Source organism: Entelurus aequoreus, linkage group LG16, assembly GCF_033978785.1.
Source record: "Entelurus aequoreus isolate RoL-2023_Sb linkage group LG16, RoL_Eaeq_v1.1, whole genome shotgun sequence".
Taxonomy (NCBI): Eukaryota; Metazoa; Chordata; class Actinopteri; order Syngnathiformes; family Syngnathidae; genus Entelurus; species Entelurus aequoreus.
In genome coordinates this window covers 19,466,916-19,485,930 of record NC_084746.1, presented here as the reverse complement: position 1 = coordinate 19,485,930, position 19,015 = coordinate 19,466,916, and the positions used below count along the sequence as shown (strand labels likewise).

General features: G+C 43.3%; 1 protein-coding gene across 5 annotated transcripts in view; it reads right to left on the bottom strand.

Moving 5' to 3' along the window:
* The window catches only part of LOC133630684 (polyamine-transporting ATPase 13A3-like), a 117,143-nt gene that overhangs the window by 31,342 nt on the left and 66,786 nt on the right, over positions 1 to 19,015 (bottom strand). For 4 of the 5 annotated variants that reach the window (XR_009821314.1, XR_009821313.1, XM_062022323.1 and 1 more), the window contains 2 exons: positions 14,149 to 14,258; positions 10,417 to 10,513 (listed from right to left, as the gene is read on the bottom strand). Coding sequence is in view for 3 of the 5 variants with exons in the window: in XM_062022323.1 (XP_061878307.1) it covers positions 10,417 to 10,513; positions 14,149 to 14,258 (207 nt within the window). In the remaining 2 variants the exon portion in view is untranslated. Of the gene's footprint in view, positions 1 to 5,924; positions 6,469 to 10,416; positions 10,514 to 14,148; positions 14,259 to 19,015 lie in introns of those variants that run through there. The other variant, XM_062022325.1, reaches the window with a different exon arrangement.

The following is a 19,015-nucleotide window of genomic DNA, read 5'->3' as shown; positions in this document are numbered from 1 at the left end:
GAATACAATGATTTGCAAATTATTTTCAACCCATATTCAGTTGAATATGCTACAAAGACAACATATTTGATGTTCAAACGGATAAACATTTTTATTTTGCAAATAATCATTAACTTTAGAATTTGATGCCAGCAACACGTGAAAAAGAAGTTGGGAAAGGTGGCAATAAATACTGATTAAGTTGAAGAACGCTCATCAAACACTTATTTGGAACATCCCACAGGTGAACAGGCTAATTGGGAACAGGTGGGTGCCATTATTGGGTAAAAAAGTAGGTTCCATGAAATGCTCAGTCATTCACAAACAAGGATGGGGCGAGGGTCACCACTTTGTCAACAAATTTGTGAGCAAATTGTTCAACAGTTTAAGAAAAACCCTTCTCAACCAGCTATTGCTAGGAATTTAGGGATTTCACCATCCACGGTCCGTAATATCATCAAAGGGTTCAGAGAATCTGGAGAAATCACTGCACGTAAGCAGCTAAGCCCGTGACCTTCGATCCCTCAGGCTGTACTGCATCAACAAGCGACATCAGTGTGTAAAGGATATCACCACATGGGCTCAGAAACACTTCAGAAACCCACTGTCAGTAACTACAGTTGGTCGCTACATCTGTAAGTGCAAGTTAAAACTCTCCTATGCAAGGCGAAAACCGTTTATCAACAACACCCAGAAACGCCGTCGGCTTCGCTGGGCCTGAGCTCATCTAAGATGGACTGATACAAAGTGGAAAAGTGTTCTGTGGTCTGACGAGTCCACATTTTAAATTGTTTTTGGAAAAACTGTGGACGTCGTGTCCTCCGGACCAAAGAGGAAAAGAACCATCCGGATTGTTATAGGCGCAAAGTTGAAAAGCCAGCATCTGTGATGGTATGGGGGTGTATTACTGCCCAAGACATGGGTAACTTACTCATCTGTGAAGGCGCCATTAATGCTGAAAGGTACATACAGGTTTTGGAGCAACATATGTTGCCATCCACGCAACGTTACCATGGACGCCCCTGCTTATTTCAGCAAGACAATGCCAAGCCACGTGTTACATCAAAGTGGCTTCATAGTAAAAGAGTGCGGGTACTAGACTGGCCTGCCTGTAGTCCAGATCTGTCTCCCATTGAAAATGTGTGGCGCATTATGAAGCCTAAAATACCACAACGGAGACCCCCGGACTGTTGAACAACTTAAGCTGTACATCAAGCAAGAATGGGAAAGAATTCCACCTATAAAGCTTAAAAAATGTGTCTCCTCAGTTCCCAAACGTTTACTGAGTGTTGTTAAAAGGAAAGGCCTTGTAACACAGGTGAACATGCCCTTTCCCAACTACTTTGGCACGTGTTGCAGCCATGAAATTCTAAGTTAATTATTATTTGCAAAAGAAAAATTAAGTTTATGAGTTTGAACATCAAATATGTTGTCTTTGTAGTGCATTCAACTGAATATGGGTTGAAAAGGATTTGCAAATCATTGTATTCCGTTTATATTTACATCTAACACAATTTCCCAACTCATATGGAAACGGGGTTTGTATATATAATATATACAATATATGGCCGGCTGTCCGGATCAGTTTGTCTATCCGATTTAAGTCCATTTTGTTGGTGCTGCTCCCCCAGCAAACCACTGCAAAGTACAGGACACTGGCCACAACAGACGGATAAAATATATCCAAAAGCTTGCTGCATACATTACAGGACCTGAGCTTCCTCAGGAAAAAGAGTCTGCTCATGCCCTTCTTGTATACAGATTTGCTGTTGTCCTTCCAGTCCAGTCTGCTGTTCAAGTGGACTCACAGGTACTAATTCTGCTCCAATACTGCCACCTCCCGGTCACGGATGTTGATGGGATCCACTAGGGTCCTTTTCTTCTTGAAGTCAATGACCAGCTCCTTGGTCTTGTCGACATTCAGGAGCAGATGGTTAGCCTGAGACCACTCCACAAAGTCAGCGATCAGTGTCATGTAGTCCAATTCTTGTCCCTCCCCGATACACCCAACCACAGCAGAGTCATCAGAGTATTTCTGCAGGTGGCCGGACCTGGAGTTATACTGGAAGTCTCAGGTGTACAGAGTGAACACGAATGGCGACAGGACAGTGGAGCACCTACACCACTGACCACAGTATCCGACAGTCGCACAAACTGGGTCCTGTCAGACAAGAAATCAGTGATCCAGGAGACAGTGGATGAACTGACACCCATCCTGAGCAACTTGTCACTCATCAGAATTGGCTGGATGGTGTTAAAGGCACTGAATAAATTAAAGAACATGATCCTCACAGTACCACTCCCACCATCCAGGTGAGAGTGAGCATGATGCAGCAGGTAGATAACAGCATCATCCACCCCAACATGGGGAAGATGCGTTAACTGTAGAGGGTCCGGGGAAGGAGCCACCAGGGATCTCAGCTGAGCCAGCACAAGTATATCGAGGACCTTCATGACATGACACGTCAGGGCAACCGGTCTAAAGTAATTCAAGCCAGATGGGATGGGCTTCTTGGGCACTGGCACTATACAGGATGTTTTCAATAGCACTGGTATACTTTTTAACTTCAGACTCAGGTTGAAGATGAAGTGCAGGATCTCAGTCAGCTTGAGCAGCATAAGTATTCAGAACCCAGCGGTTGACACAGTCAGGGCCTGCTGACTTAGCTGGGTTGACTCTCTCCATCTGATGTCTCACATGGCTAGGTGTCAGATACACAGGGCTGGCATTCTCAAGGCCATGTCTATACTAAGTCGTTTAACCCCTTAAACGAATAATTATTTAGGCTAAGCCCCGTTTCAGCCACACTAAACTATCGTTTAAGGTCCCCCTCCTCGGCCAAATTTTTACACAGCTAAGTGTGCCGTGTATTTCTTGAATCTCCGGCACTTAGGTTTGTATGGACTCATCGATCGTTTACAAACTAATTTCGGAGAGGAAGTGACGCCAGAAAGACCGCGCCCCACACAGGAAGTGACGTGAGAAAGAACATGCCACAGCCAGCTTAATAATAATTGGGTTCCGTAACTCGGAGGTAACCACTGGGATAATGGAGGCGAGTGATCCAGACATGCCCGTGTTTCTCCTTCCGGCTGTACAGACGCTTGTAGAAATCACGCATGAGTACCTTAAGAGAAAGCGATTGCAGCACTTTCGGATACAACACTTCTCAGACGGCAAGAGAACTTTCGAATGTTGAGGTCAGCTGTGATTCTATTTAGCGAAAAACTTCGTCCATTTGTCGAAGGAGAGTCAATGAGAATGTGAGCTCCCGTGGATGTGATAAAAAAGGTAGCGTGTGCTTTGTATTACCTGGCCATCGAGGGAAAACTACGGAAAACAGCGAATGCATTTGGACTGGCAAAACAGACGGTATCAGTTAATGTCTGCCACTCAACGTCTAGGTCCAGAGTATATAAAGTCACCAAAAACGAATGGACAATGAAGGTGAAGGCAAAAGTGTGAGGAGCTGGGGAGGCACAGCTATTTACCCCAGTGAGTCTGCAAGAGATGACGCCATCATCTCCGAGGGGTCTGCAACAGACGGCGCCATCCTGTCCGGTGGACCAGCAGACGCCACCACCCTCTCCGGTGGGCCAGCAGAGGGCGCCACCACCCTCTCCGGTGGGCCAGCAGCAGAGGGCTCCACCACGCACTCCGGTGGGCCAGCAGCAGAGGGCGCCACCACCATGCACTCCGGTGGGCCAGCAGCAGAGGGCGCCACCGCCATGCACTCCGGTGGGCCAGCAGCAGAGGGCGCCACCGCCATGCACTCCGGTGGGCCAGCAGCGGAGGGCGCCACCGCCATCCTCTCCGGTGGGCCAGCAGCAGAGGGCGCCACCGCCATCCTTCCCGGTGGGCCAGCAGCAGAGGGCGCCGCCGCCAACCTTCCCGGTGGGCCAGCAGAGGGCGCCGCCGCCATCCTTCCCGGTGGGCCAGCAGAGGGCGCCGCCACCATCGTCTCCGGTGGGTCCTCCCACGCCGGCGGTCGAGCCGCCTCGCCAATTGCGGCGGCGTTCAACACGCCGTCGCCACCTGACTCTTCCCCGCTGGTTGCGGGGACACTTGGCCTGGCGGCCCACCTCCTTGTCCTCCCTCCACCCTCCCTTGACTTTGGACTGTTTTTTTTGGGGGTGGGGGGGATTTTCTGATACGTCTGGTATCCGTTATGGGAAGGGGGGCTACTGTCAGGGTTGTCCCTGACAGTTTGGTCAAGTTTTAGTTTTCCTCTGCGTTTGTCTTGGTTTCCTGTTTTTAGTTCCTGTCAGCACTCTTATTTTGGTTATTTCCTGATTATCTCCCTGAGTGCTTTGTCCCCTCAGCTGTGGCTGATTGGCACGTGGCCACACCTGGTGCCAATCAGCCAGCTGCTATTTAAACCAGTCCTGCCCTCCAGTCACTGCTGGATTATTGTCATTTATACTTGTTGTTGTAGCTCTGTCTACTTCTGTCCACTCTGTTCCTATCATAGTTCATCCTGTTCGTTTCTTGCCACGTGAGTTTTGTTTATTCGTGTCACAGTAAGTGTTTTTGTTTCTTGTCCAGTTAGCCTTTGTGCTATTTTAGTTCATAGCCTAGTTTGTTCTCCGCCTTGTGCGCGCCTTTTTTTTGTTCCCTTTTGTTTGTTTTTGCTATAGTGTTTAATTAAATCATGTTTTCCCGTTCAATGCCTGCCGTCTCTGCATCTTGGGGTTCGTCACCTAAAAACTTTGACAAAACCACAACACTGGATATTGTTCAGATAAGTTAAATTTAAGAACTTGCACACAAAGCAACACTGGAGGCGACTATGACGTGCGCATTTTCCGCGCACGCGTACTAGGTCGCGTTGCGCCGGCGGACGGAGGCGGGCGGGCGTCTTAAACGGTGGCATTGTTGTGTATGGACACGGATAAAGTTAGGTGTGATTTACCCTAGATAACCTTATCTGGCTTAGTGTAAACGGGGCCTCAGAGGAGGTGGAAGTGGGGGATGTGAAGCAGCGGTGGCAGGCAGAAGTATAGGAGTTTGTGGATTGTTCGACTGGGGAGGTGTGAGGACAGGAGTAGTGGGGGGAGGGCCAGCAGGGGGTGCAGTGCTGAAAATATTGAAAAACAAATTGAGCTTGTTGCCGCTATCTGCACCCCCTTCCTGTGCTTGGCTTTGGTGTTGAAGCCAGCGATCGCTTTCATGCCCTTCCACAAATCCTGAGTATTATTCTGCTGGAGTTTGGCCTCCAGCCTCCTCCTGTAGGCATCTTTCCCCTCCCGCAGCTAAACTTGTCCCGATCACCAGATCTGAAGGCTAGCTTATTTTTATTCAGCAGCACCTTTAGTTGGCTGGTGATGCAGGGCTTGTTGTTTGCATAACAGTGGACAGTTTTTGTAGGAATGATGGAGTCCTCACAGATATTAATGTAGTCTGTGATGCAGTCTTTAATGCAGTCAATGTATAAGGCGCACTTAAAATCCTTTAATTTTCTCAAAAATCAACAGTGCGCCTTATGTATGTATTAACTCTGTGCTTATACTGGTTGTGGCACTTGGTATAATGACACATGTGACCTAGATGGCAGTCACACATAAGAGACATGTGTGGACTGCAGGTTGTTGCCTGTTCAATATATGATGACAGCAAGTATCCGTAAGCAAGCACGACCAAAACGTTGATGTTTTATTGAGAATATAGAACATTACACACGGCGCTCAAAAATCTGTCAAGATGTTTTAATAAGACTTTGGTAAGCTATGAAGCCGCACCGCTTGATGGATTATTGGAGCATTACGGCTACCGTAGTCAGACGTACTGTGCTTCAACATGCAGGTATTATCATGGAAGGACCCCAAATTGTTACCTATTAGGAGACCTATCATCCGGTGTTTTTTTTCGCAATATTATGCATAACCAAATTGTCTTACCTATTGATACCTGCTGTTGTGTATTTAGGATCTGCATGAGTCCTGAAAATGTGTTCGCGTCAACCATTGTAGTCTGCCGCCTAGTCAATAAACTCCTTCTTTTTCTTCATCCTCTTGTTGTGGGGCATTCATCCTCCACTGTTGCCATTTCTAATAAAAATAAGTCAATATTTCTGTCAGGGAATGTTCTCATTCATCCAGGTCATTGTCATCTCAGGGCATTTAATCGATCTAGACTGTTTGGTTTGTCTACGTTTCCCCTCTCATCCGAGTTGGCTTCATCAGTCTATGAGCACGAACTGATGAAGCCTACTAGAATGACAGGGGAAACGTTTTCCAAAACAAACCAAACAGTTCAGTTGCGATCGATTGAATGCCCTGAGAAGCCTACTAGAATGAGAGGGGAAACGTTTTCCAAGACAAACCAAACAATTCAGTTGCGATCCGTCAGTAGACTCCATATAGAAGCGTAAACATGTTCAACAAAAGTCAGCGAGGTGAAGACGCTGTTGAAGTGGAGCCACGGAAATAAGACCTGCCCACCAAACGACGCATCCTGAAGAGACGGTCAGAAAGCGGCTTGAAGATGGACTGTAAAACATCATCGATGCAAAATGTTGACCAAAGAATCACCATTACATGTTATGTAGACCACAAGGAAGTGTTTAAATGTAAACAAATCATAATAATGAGCCTTATAATTCAGTCCGCCTTGTGTATGAAAATGGAGCCAAATAGAACCATTCATTGACAGTGTGCTTTAGGGTCTGAAAAAAACGTGTAGTGAAATTGATCACACCTGATGATCTCTCATGACACGGTAACGTGCTGCGGCACAGTCGCTTGGAATCACCGGATGGCATACAGTTTGTGCACCTTGAATTTCAATGTCTTATTAGGGATGGCGAGTGGCCTATCCCATTTGATTTGGACCATGGACTGGTCACCAGTCAATAACACAGCCCATTTACACAAACAACCGTACACACCATCACTGAGCAGTAACTGAGTCCACCCAGCTTGCACACCACACAAGTCAGTGAACCTATCACACTGTGGGTCTGACTGCCTAAAAGAATCACAGCAGAAAATCTACACATAACAATTGAAGTGTCGGTGGTTTAAAAAGGCAAAACATGTGGTCCAAGTCCCGTGGACCCAACTATATCTACACAGCCAGTTAGCTGCGGAATCAGTTGAATTATGGAAAAATATCACAGTGTACAACATCAGCGTGAGACTTAGGCCCAATCCCAATACACACCCTCACTCACTACCACTAGCCCTCACCCACTACCACTACACCAGGGGTCGGCAACCCGCGGCTCCGGAGCCGCATGCGGCTCAGCTGCATACTTGCCGATCTTTCCCAGGAGACTTGCGGATCTCAGTGCCTCTCTTAGAAATCTCCCGGGCCAAATATTCTCCAATTTTCACCCTAACAACTAGATTTAGGGCGTGCCGTGATGGCACTGCATTTATTATCCTCTATAATCTGTATAAACATCGTGTCAACTCCGCCACATGTGTAGCTTTTACTTGCACACGTAAGAGACAGCAAGCCATACTTGGTCAAGAGCAGCACAGCTTACACTGACGGTGACCGTATAAAACAACTTGAACACTGTTACGTTACAAATATGCGCCTCACTGTGAACCCACACCAAAAAAGAATGACAAACACATTTCTGGAGAACATCCGCACCGTAACACAACATAAACACAACATAAACACAACAGAAAAAATACCCAGAATCCCATGCAGCACTAACTCTTCCGGTCTACATTATACACCCCCGCTACAACCAAACCCCCCACACATCAAACCCCCCTCCCCACCCCCCTCCGTGCGTCGGTTGAGGTGGGCAGGGTTTGGTGGTAGTGGGGGTGTATAATGTAGAGGAAGAGTTAGGGCTGCATGGGATTCTGGGTATTCGTTCTGTTGTGTTTATGTTGTGTTACGGTTCGGATGTTCTCCAGAAATGTGTTTGTCATTCTTTTTTGGTGTGGGTTCACAGTGTGGCGCATATTTGTAACGTAACAGTGTTCAAGTTGTTTTATACGGTCACCGTTAGTGTAAGCTGTGTGGCTGTTGACCAAGTATGCCTTGCAGTCACTTTCGTGTGCAAGCAGAAGTTGCATCCAACATGTGGTGGAGCAGGTAGGCTGTTTGAGCATGTTGTAGAGGGCGCTAAAAGTAATGCCATCACGCCCTAAATTTCGGGTGTCTCCCGGTAAAATTGGGAGGGTTGGCAAGTATGGCGCTGTGAAGCGCCATTCATGTAAAACTCGCTGGCCACACTAACATTAAATTGTCATATAAAGGTGCGGGCCGGGGCGCGTGCCTGAGACCCCTGGCTTATACATAGCACAAAGCATTAAAAGCTTAATATGCAGTGTTATTTCATTTTAAATTTCAAAAGAATTATGTGGCTCCCATTGTTTTCTTTAATTTGTGAAACTCGTCAAAATGGCTCTTTGAGTGATAAAGGTTGCCGACCCCTGCACTACACCCTCTAAATGAAGTAAAAAGGGGTGAGCTTTATAATCTTCCCTAAGAATTTGGACATCACTTGCTACGTCTCGGCATAGTTTACGTTGGGGCACGTAAGCAACTACATAGTTACATTCGCACATACGTCCCACCTAGAGACACCAATTTTTTGGTACCAAAATGTATATCGTTATGTATTTCAATACTTTTTGATAATTTTCAAAATAAAGGAGAACACAAAAAATTACATTATTGGCTTCGATTTAACAGAACATTTATGATAAAACTTATGATTAGACATATGTTTCCTATTGCACCCAAAGAAAAATATTATAATTAAAATTAAAATACGCATTAAACACATGTGCTTATCTTATTGCACTCAAACAGCAGTTTACAATTATTTTACATATTAGATCAAGCCTGCCATAACCTACAATTAGATTAGAATAGAATAAAAATCTTTATTGACATTTTATTAAATGCTTCATGATTTATGGTTGCCAATTTTGACCTGTGCTTTAAGACATACTGTATACAATAATTAGTAAACACTGAAAACAAGGCTAAAAATACACAGATAAGACAAGTAGCAGGTAAAACACACATTGTTAAAGATAAAACACAAATGATAAAGTGGTAATTTATTACGAAATTGGGTCAATTCACTTGCATTATTTTACATTACATTTTGGACTGCTCTGATAATTTTCAACAAGCCAACCAGCTGTATGCGTGTCTTGTATCTACTGTATATGTACACGAGATAAGTTGTTAACTATATTACCTGCCAGGCTTTAAACTCTGGCTTCATTTTACTACTACTACTACTACTACTACTACTACTACTACTACTAATAATAATAATAATAATTTTCAACAAGCCAACCAGCTGTATGCGTGTCTTGTATCTACTGTATATATGCACGGGGAAAGCTGTTATCTAAATTACCTGTCACACTTTAAACTATGGCTTCATTTTAATACAAATAATAATAATAATAATAATAAAAATAATAATAATAATTTTTAACAAGCCAAGCAGCTGTATGCGTGTCTTGTATCTACTGTATATGTGCACGGGGGAAGCTTTTAACTATATTACCTGCCAGGCTTTAAATTCCTTGTGCAGTTCTGGATATTTGTTATTTAAATGTTTACCTAAATTTGAAGCAACGGTAGTAATGCTATATTGACACGTTTGGCAAGGCATGTTTTAAAGCAGCGCTTGCAGCGCGGCACTTCCGTGTTTAAAGTGTCACCTTTATTGACAGTTCTGAAGCCCAAATACCTTCATATTGCCTTTCACGCACTTGTTTTATTAACCAGTAGACTTGCTGTCATTTCGTCATTATTCCTCGATTATTATGATTGTATGCACTCAGTGTGTGCGTTTTCACACACAAATGTGCCGCGCCTCAGCTGAGCAACGTTACCGCAGCACATGTGGTTGAAAAATAACTACTAATTAATTAGTACCACAGTATCAGCTATTAGTAGCGGTGTATTGTACAACCCTATAGTCCCACCATTACACAACAAACCCAAACAAACCAAATGGAGTTAACGGCGGAGATCGTTTTTTTTCACAGTCATCATGAACTACACGGAGAAAAAGCTGCCATCTACGACTGTTGTCTCTTGTGAAAATTGTGAAGGTATGCAACGTTAATGTGTTCACATTTGCAAGCTTTAAAGTTTTAGTATTTTAGTATTATTATTTAGTATTTTAGCCTGGCTTGCTGGCTAACATTACAAAATAACGTTCCAAACTAACATGTAATATAATATATAACTTATGCAGAAATTGTGCATTTTTCTCTGGCCCTCCCTGAGCGAGTCAGCATCTGAAATCCCTCCCTCTGAATGGCTAGATTCATACCCCCTACTCCTCGGTATGCCCACTACCCCTACATGCAAAGAGTCATTGGAACACCACTACCTTCGAGGGAATGCACAAACTGTAGGGATTAGAGCTAAAAAGTAGGGTGTGGGGGTGTATTGGTATTGGGTCTTAAAATGTGCAAATCATGCGTAATAGTTACTGAGATGAGAAGATTGACACTGCAGAATTGGATGATGCTGAAGAGGGCCATGAATTTGAACACAGAGAAGGATGTGATAAGAGCCGCACGGCCCTCCCTAAGGACAGAAAAGAAAAACAACAACATTAATTAAAATGTTCCCAAGATGATCAAAAACAAAAATGCATATGAATATACGTTTGTGTATTACGAGATTTAAGCCGGTAGTAAGTGGTATTGCATCCATGGTCATAGCAAGTCAGGAGATGACTTACAGCATAAGGTCATTTTTCACTCGGCATTGTGTGTACTGTACGTAAATTGACAGACAGATGTGTGATGTAACAAACGTGATGTGGTCATACAAGTACACAGTATTAGTATTTCAGCAAGTGTCAATACGTCAACGACACTACTCTAGAACTTCACAAGCAAGTCACTCCTCACATTCATCACATTGTCAAGTTTGCAGCTTCACTTTATTGTGGATTTTTTGTTTTTTGTTGAGCAAATTCTATGTATTTTCAGCCTAAATTAAGCATTATCAAGGATAAAAATGGCTCAGTGAACTAAAAATATACATACTACAGTGGTATTGGACACTAGACGAGACCAAACCATACAGAGTGTGCTGTTCAAAATTGTGGCCACTGATTGCTCAGCCTTAGGTAGCAATGCTATAGTGGATTAAAAGAATGAAAAGGTGACTATGTTGGGGTTATTTCATGTCTGGAGGGCTCTCATAATGTTAAAAAATGAATTTAGAGGGTCGTAAAAAATGTTTTTGTTATGCGATAGCTTAGAATATATTCAATTTGTAATTAAAAAATGCCTACTTTGCAGAAATTAATTCACCATGGTCACGCCTGGGCACAATTACCAGCAATTTACTGCATATTTAAAGTTAAACTGATGCTAAAAAAATATTCTATTGTACCGCAGAACAGGTTCACATGTTCAAGAAAAAAGTACAGAGGTGCCTTACAACTTCAAAGCGTTTTGTGAAGGAGCTCAAAATACATCCTCTTTCAAATTAATTGAAATTCCATTGATCCATTCTGGGTGCCCAAAATCACCACAATTTTAACATGTAACATGCGTTTTAATAAGTTGAGACCCATGGTTAAAACATAGCACAAAGCCAAAAAAGCTTTGTATGCAGTGTTATTTCATTTTAAATTTTCAAAAGAGTTTTGTGGCTCCCATTGTTTTCTTTAATTTGTGAAACTTGTCAAAATGGCTCTTTGAGTGGTAAAGGTTGCCGACCCCTGCCCTAGGACAACAACGTAAATATATGTTTGATGAAACGTGATTATGTGCATGAGTGTATGTATGTATATGAACTTGTATATGTACAGTAGGTGTATATGTATGTTTGTACAGTGAATGTATATGTACAGTATGTGTATTTGTATGTTTGTACAGTGAATGTGCGTGTGGATGTACAAACTTTGAGTATTTAGGTAATGGTATGTACTGTATTTGTGTATGTATGTGGGAGCTTAGGTACCTATGTATGTATGTATGAATAACGGTGTGTGTGTGAGTATATGTGTATTTGTATGTACAGTATATTTGACTCCCAGTGTGTGTAGGAGCCAGAGTACGGCCCCAGCCACCCAGAGAGCCCAACTCAAAAACAGCAGGTGTGGTGCCCAGGGAACCAGGGCCCACCGGCCCCACGCAGCCAGGCCGGCCAGCGACAGGAACTCCAGAGCCAAGCCCACCGTGCCGCCCGGAAAAGCCAACAGCCGGCCGCAGACAGACGCGCCCGGCAGAGGACAAGGAACGAGAGAAGCAGGGGACAGCCAGCCCTCAAGCCAGCCCTCAAGCCAGCGAGAGACCACACCCCACACGGGCAGAAAGGCGGGACGCCCCGCCCGGGGGGCCCAGAGACTCTGCGCAACCGGACGGGAAGACTGCCCCTGCCCCACCAGCAACCGGGCTCCCACGAGCCCACCCACCACCCCCGGAGAGCAGAGTGCGGCCCATCCAAGGCCACCCCACCCAAGTCTGCCTTGCATTCACTTGTGTGTGTGAAAAGCCGTAGATATTATTTGATTGGGCCGGCACGCAAAGGCAGTGCCTCTAAGGCTTATTGGCGCTCTGTACTTCTCCCTACGTCCGTGTACCGATCCGTACAGCAGCGTTTTAAAAAGTCGTAAATTGTACTTTTGGATACTGATACCGATAATTTCCAATATCACATTTTAAAGCATGTATCGGCCAATAATATAGTCAGTCCGATATTATCAAACATCTCTAATATATACACATACATACATACATACATATATATACACGTACACACATACTCATACATACATATACGTACATATGCATATATACATATACACATACATATACACATCTATAAACACACACATACCTATACCGATACATGCACACACATATACAGTACATACATACACACATTTACATACCTACATCCATCCATCTACATGCACACACACACACACACACACACACTCATATACAGTATATACAACAACAATGTTGGCTTTACTTTGCATTTTAATTAACGTGGGATTATTTTTTGTATTTAGAAATAATAGTACCAACTTTTTTTTTTCTTTTTTTTTTTCTCCAACATTTGTGGCACTGGCGCCCCCTGATGGACGGCGCCCTTAGCATTTACCTATACGGCCTATGCCACGGGCCGGCCATGGCGCCACGACAGGATGAAAGGGCATCCCAGGCCCACACCCGACAAGCCAACCAACACGACAATAAACGAGTATGAAGCCGGCAAGTTCGTCAGTCCCGACAACCACCACGTGCGCGCGCTGCCACCAGTCACAACATCAGCCACCCCCCCCGCACCGGACCCAGCAGCCACGGGCACCCACACCACAAACAAACGGCAGCAGAAACAGCAGCTGCAATACCCCCAAACAGCCAGCACCACTCGATCAAATCAAAGCGATCGAAAAAACTGCAACCGGCAACCACATGCCTTTTCACCTGCTTTCACTAGGCCACCTGCTAGTGGCCTAGTGGTTAGAGTGTCCGCCCTGAAATCGGTAGGTCATGAGTTCAAACCCCGGCCGAGTAATACTAAAGACTATAAAAATGGGACCCATTACCTCCCTGCATTAAGGGTTGGAATTGGGGTTTAAATCACCAAAAATGATTCCAGGGCGCGGCCACCGCTGCTGGTCACTGCTCCCCTCACCTTCCAGGGGGTGATCAAGGGTGATGGGTCAAATGCAGAAAATAATTCCACCACATCTAGTGTGTGTGTGAGACAATCATTGGTACTTTAACTTTAACTTTTTCATGCTGCTTAGCAAGACCCGTGTCACGTGACTTCAAACTTGACACTTCATTGGCTGGTTCTGAGACAGGATTGATCGCCTAGTCTTAATTTACCGGAAGTGAGTCTTGCATTTTGAAGCAGCAAATTTTTTCGACCCAGAGTTTTTTTACACTGAATGTTTTACACTGTATTTTATTGCACTGATTTTTATACACTTACATTTTATACACCAAATTTTAAAACACTGAATTTATTTTCAATGAAATTGAGCCAAACCAGCCCACTTCGGCTGGCGGTAGAGTTTCTACTTTAGTTTACCTTGAGTTTATTACTACGTATATAATCAACAACCATGTTCCAATGTGAGATCCTTTGCTCAATTTCTAATGACCCACTTGCACTGGCTACAGCCCTGGTAGCAACACCAACAATCAAACCTGGACTAAACTGCCTCATTTAGTGAATACATGTACCTAATGAGGGTGGTTACACAGGAGATGTTTGGGATGGAGGATGTGAAGGGAGAAGCCACTGAGGCCTCTAGTTCAGACAGAGAGATTCCACTGTGTGCTTTCTTAAGGGCCTAAAAGTGAGAGAGACAATGTCATCACTGAAACAAGACAGACAACAATCTGTAAAATTGTATTTGTAACAATAGTCTGCGTATCATACAGTATATCAAAAAGTCAGATCACTGCATATTATACAGTATACGGAGTACAGTGTGTGCATGTGTTTTATATAGATATCTAGATATAGATATACTGTATCTGAAAAAATTATTTCTCGTTATGGTCTTTAAAGATGGGTGGATACATTTTGCTTCTCCTTGCTCCTTTTTAAACAGACAGCTCTGTATAGTTGTTATGGAGGGTGTTAGGGGAATGTTTCCCACCTTTGAGCAAAATGGAACACCTTAGAACAATGTTCCCTCTAATTGTTTCATGTATTCGAGCAAACGTAAAAACTTCCTGAGCATTCAGTGGAGCGCATGTGAGCAACATCAAACATGCCCACTGTGTGCACAAGCAGCAGACCTGTTCTCATATAAGTGATTTGACCCACTTACAATGAAAAGAACAACAACATTTTTATTTTCATGAGCTGTGTACAAGTATTGTATGTCTGAGTGGGGTTCCTACTTTGGAAAACATTTGTACCCCCTTCAGAGATCACATTTAGTTCCCCTTAAAACATTCACACGTTGCACCACGAGATGTATGCATGGAATTAAGTGTACATTCCTGTAACTTTTTGTCTGTAAATATGTTCTTATTAGCACTTCTATGATCTAGTAACAGCATTTCATAATCAATACCCATAAATTAACATTCTTAATAAATGACACATCTGATAGTTGTGTGACAACCTGGCATTTATATTTTGTCTGGTGTTGGGGTTCTTCGACTTTTTGTGTGGCCATCAACTCATCAATGGATCAGTGCCATGGGTGTGTGTGTTGGCGCAAGTGAGAGAGACCGAGGCCCCTGCTGTTGATATGACAGATGACAAAGAGTTGGTTTTGGCCTGGTTTGCACTGCAACAATTACCAGTTTTGCTACATAGAAGTTTTTACTCAGCTGCTCCTGGCTGTCCCTTAAACCAGACTCAAAACCAGAGGAGATAGAGCCTTCTCAGGGGCAGGGCCCAGACTGTGAAACAACCTTTCACTATCCATTAGCCACTCCCAGTCTCTGAACCCGTTAAAGACATATTTTAACTCCTTGGCGTTCAAATCCAGTTAGGCAGGATATCTTGGCCGTTTTATTTCTTGTTTTATACATTTTTGATTTATTTACTAAATGTTTGTATTTTAAGTGATATATTTTGCACTTCTTTGAAAGTATATATTACTATTGTATTGTATTCATCAATCTGTGTTACAATGTAAATGTGACACTGTGTACAATTTTTTTTCAAATTGTTTCTTATGTCTGTACAGCACTTTGGCCAACTGGGCTTGTTTTCAAATGTGTCTATATAAATAAATAAACTGAACTGAACTGGACTTACTACATTTTTTGGTGTGTTTATGGCTGACAATAAACAGTTTTGCTCAATAAAGTGATTGATGAACTCCTGTTCCTCTTAAAGTGCCTGGACCATACTTGCCAACCCTCCCGGTTTTACCGGGAGACTCCCGGAATTCAGCGCCTCTCCCAATAACCTCCCGGAAGAAATTTTCTCCCAATAAACTCCCGGAATTCAGCCGGAGCTGGAGGCCACGCCCCCTCCAGCTCAATGCGGACTTGAGTGGTGACAGCGGCGAAGGTCTGTTTTCACATCCGCTTTCCCACGATATAAACAGCGTAACTGCCCAATCACGTTATAACTGTAGAATGATCGAGGGCGAGTTCTTGGTTTCTTATGTGGGTTTATTGTTAGGCAGTTTCATTAACGTCCTCCCAGCGCGGTAACAACACACAACAGCAGTCACGTTTTCGTCTACCGTAAACAGCAATGTTGTGACACTCTTAAACAGGACCATACTGCCATCTACTGGATAGCCTCCGGAACACTGAAATTCAAATATTTATTTTATTTATATGTTTAATAAAATATATATATAGCTAGAATTCACTGAAAGTCAAGTATTTCATACATATATATATATGAAATATATATGAAATATTCGAATAGGTGAATTCTAGTTGTAAATATACTCCTCCCCTCTTAACCACGCCCCCAACCATGCCACCCGCCCCACCCCACCTCCCGGAATCGGAGGTCTCAAGGTTGGCAAGTATGGCCTGGACTGACGTTACAATAATTGAATAGTGTTGACGAACATTCATCTGTTGTGGCCGCTTGTTGTCACCTGTCACTCACAGTTGCATTGCAAAATAGGACAGAATAAAATATGTGTTTATTTTGTTTAGAGTTCAGATTGGATTTGATTTTATGCGCGGCATAGATGTTCTCTGCGCAAAGCACATGTGAGCAGTGCGCATTTGCGCAGGCGCATCTTAGAGGAAACGTCGTCTTGTTTCTGCTTAAAGAAGATACACATTATGGCACTGTGTTTCCTATTTTTGCAAATACACACACATTGTTTCTCATTTAAGTTCTGGAGGAAGAGGTATCACGAACAAGTCGAAGGGAGAGTGGACAAATGTGGATGTGTGTGTGTGTGTGTGCGTGCGTGTGCATGTGCAACACACACACGTCAAGTTAACCTATGTTTGATCCAAGCTGTTGCTGCAACATGTACAAAAGCATATGGAGAGGGCTCCAGACTTTAGACAGCTCGGTTCTCTGGTATTGCTATGGTTTGCACTCCTTCTTTGTATACTGAACAAAAATATAAACGCACTACTTTTTTTTTTTTTGCTACAATTTTTCATGAGTTGAACTCAAAGATGTAAAACTTTTGACTATATACACAAAATACCTGTTCCTCTCAAATATTGTTGACAAATATGCCAAAATCTGTGTTAGTGAGCATTCCATCTTTGCCAAGATAATCCATCACACCTCACAGGTGCGGCATATCAAGATGCTGATTAAACAGCATGATTATTGCACAGGTGCGCCTTAGGCTGCCCACAATAAAAGGCCACTCTGAAATGTGCAGTTTTGCTTTGTTGGGGGGGTGTTGGGTCAGAAAAAGCAGTCAGTATCTGGTGTGAGCACCATTTGCCTGCAACACATCTCCTTGGCATAGAGTTGATCAGGATGTTGATTGTGGCCTGTAGAATGTTGGTCCACTCCTCTTCAATGGCTCTGCCAAGTTCTTGGAAGTGGAACACGCTGTTGTATACGCTGATCCACAGCATCCCAAACATGCTCAATGGCTGACATGTCCGCTGAGTATGATGGCCATGCAAGAATTGGGATGTTTTACGCTTCCAGGAATTGTGTAAAGATCCTTGCAACATGGGGCCCTGCATTATCATTTTGCAACATGAGGTGATGGTCTCGGGTGAATGGCACAACAATGGGCCTCAGGATCTTGTATATTTAAAATGCCATTAATAAAATGCACTTGCGTTCGTTGTCCATAACATACACCTGCCCATACCATAACCCCAACCCCACCATAGGCCATTCCATTCACAACATTGACATCAGCAAACCGCTCTCCCACACGACACCAGACACGCTGTCTGCCATCTGCAGTAAACAGTGAAAACCGGGATTCATCCGTGAAAAGAACACCTCTCCAACGTGCCAGACACCATCAAATGTGAGCATTCGCACACTCAAGTCGGTTATGACAACTAACTTCAGTCTGGTGGAGACCCCGATGAGGACGACAAGCATGCAGATGAACTTCCCTGAGACGGTTTCTCACAGTTTGAGCAGAAATTCTTAGTTACGCAAACCAATTGTTGCAGCTGTTTCAGACGATCATGGAGGTTCAGAAATAAACATTCAATTCCCGGGCAACAGCTCTGGTGGAAATTCCAGCAGTCAGCATGCCAACTGCACGCTCCCTCAAAACCTGTGACATTGTGCTGTGTGATAAAACTGCACATTTTAGAGTGGCCTTTTATTGTGGGCAGCATAAGGCACACCTGTGCAATAATCATGCTGTTTAATCAGCATCTTGATACGCCACACCAGTGAGGTGGGATGGATTATCTTGGCAAAGAAGAAATGCTCACTAACACAGATTTGTAAACAATATTTGAAAAGAATAGGTCTTTTGTGTATATAGTCAAAGTTTTACATCTTTGAATTCAACTCATGACAAATGGGAGCAAAAACAAAAGTGTTGCCTTTATATTTTTGTTCAGTGTAGAATCAATTGTTAATTTTTAACTCAAGTCACCTCTCTTTATTTAGACAGCCTTAAAACTAAAAAAAATATGGGAGGCCCCTTCCCTAAAGAAGGAAGGGTCTCAATGAGGGTTGTCATTGTTTTGATAATAAAATGATACATTGTTATCAAATGGACCATAGCGAATTAGAGCATCTATGTTATTCTATTTTTTTTGTCCTGCCCCAGCCACTCAGACAAATCATATTGTTGATGCAGATTTACTTTCCAAAAGAGAAGTGTGGGATACTTCTCTTGTTGTCTTATTTGAATTTGACTTCATTAAATGGATTTATATTAATGTTTGGCGCAGCCCAAGGAGCAAGGGACTATGATTACATACGAAATAGACACTTTTTAAAAAAAAAAAAGTATTTAAATTGTATGCCTTGCTGATATTGTGGACTTGTAACCATTAATTTGTTTGAAATAAAAATACACTTGTTCACTGTTTAAATGTATAGATATATTTAATGTGTCCACTACCTCTTATTTCAATGTTTATACATTTTTTTCAGAGCGCACTGTTTAGTTTCATGGACACTGATTGGCTCAGCTTCAGGCGACACTGCTATATT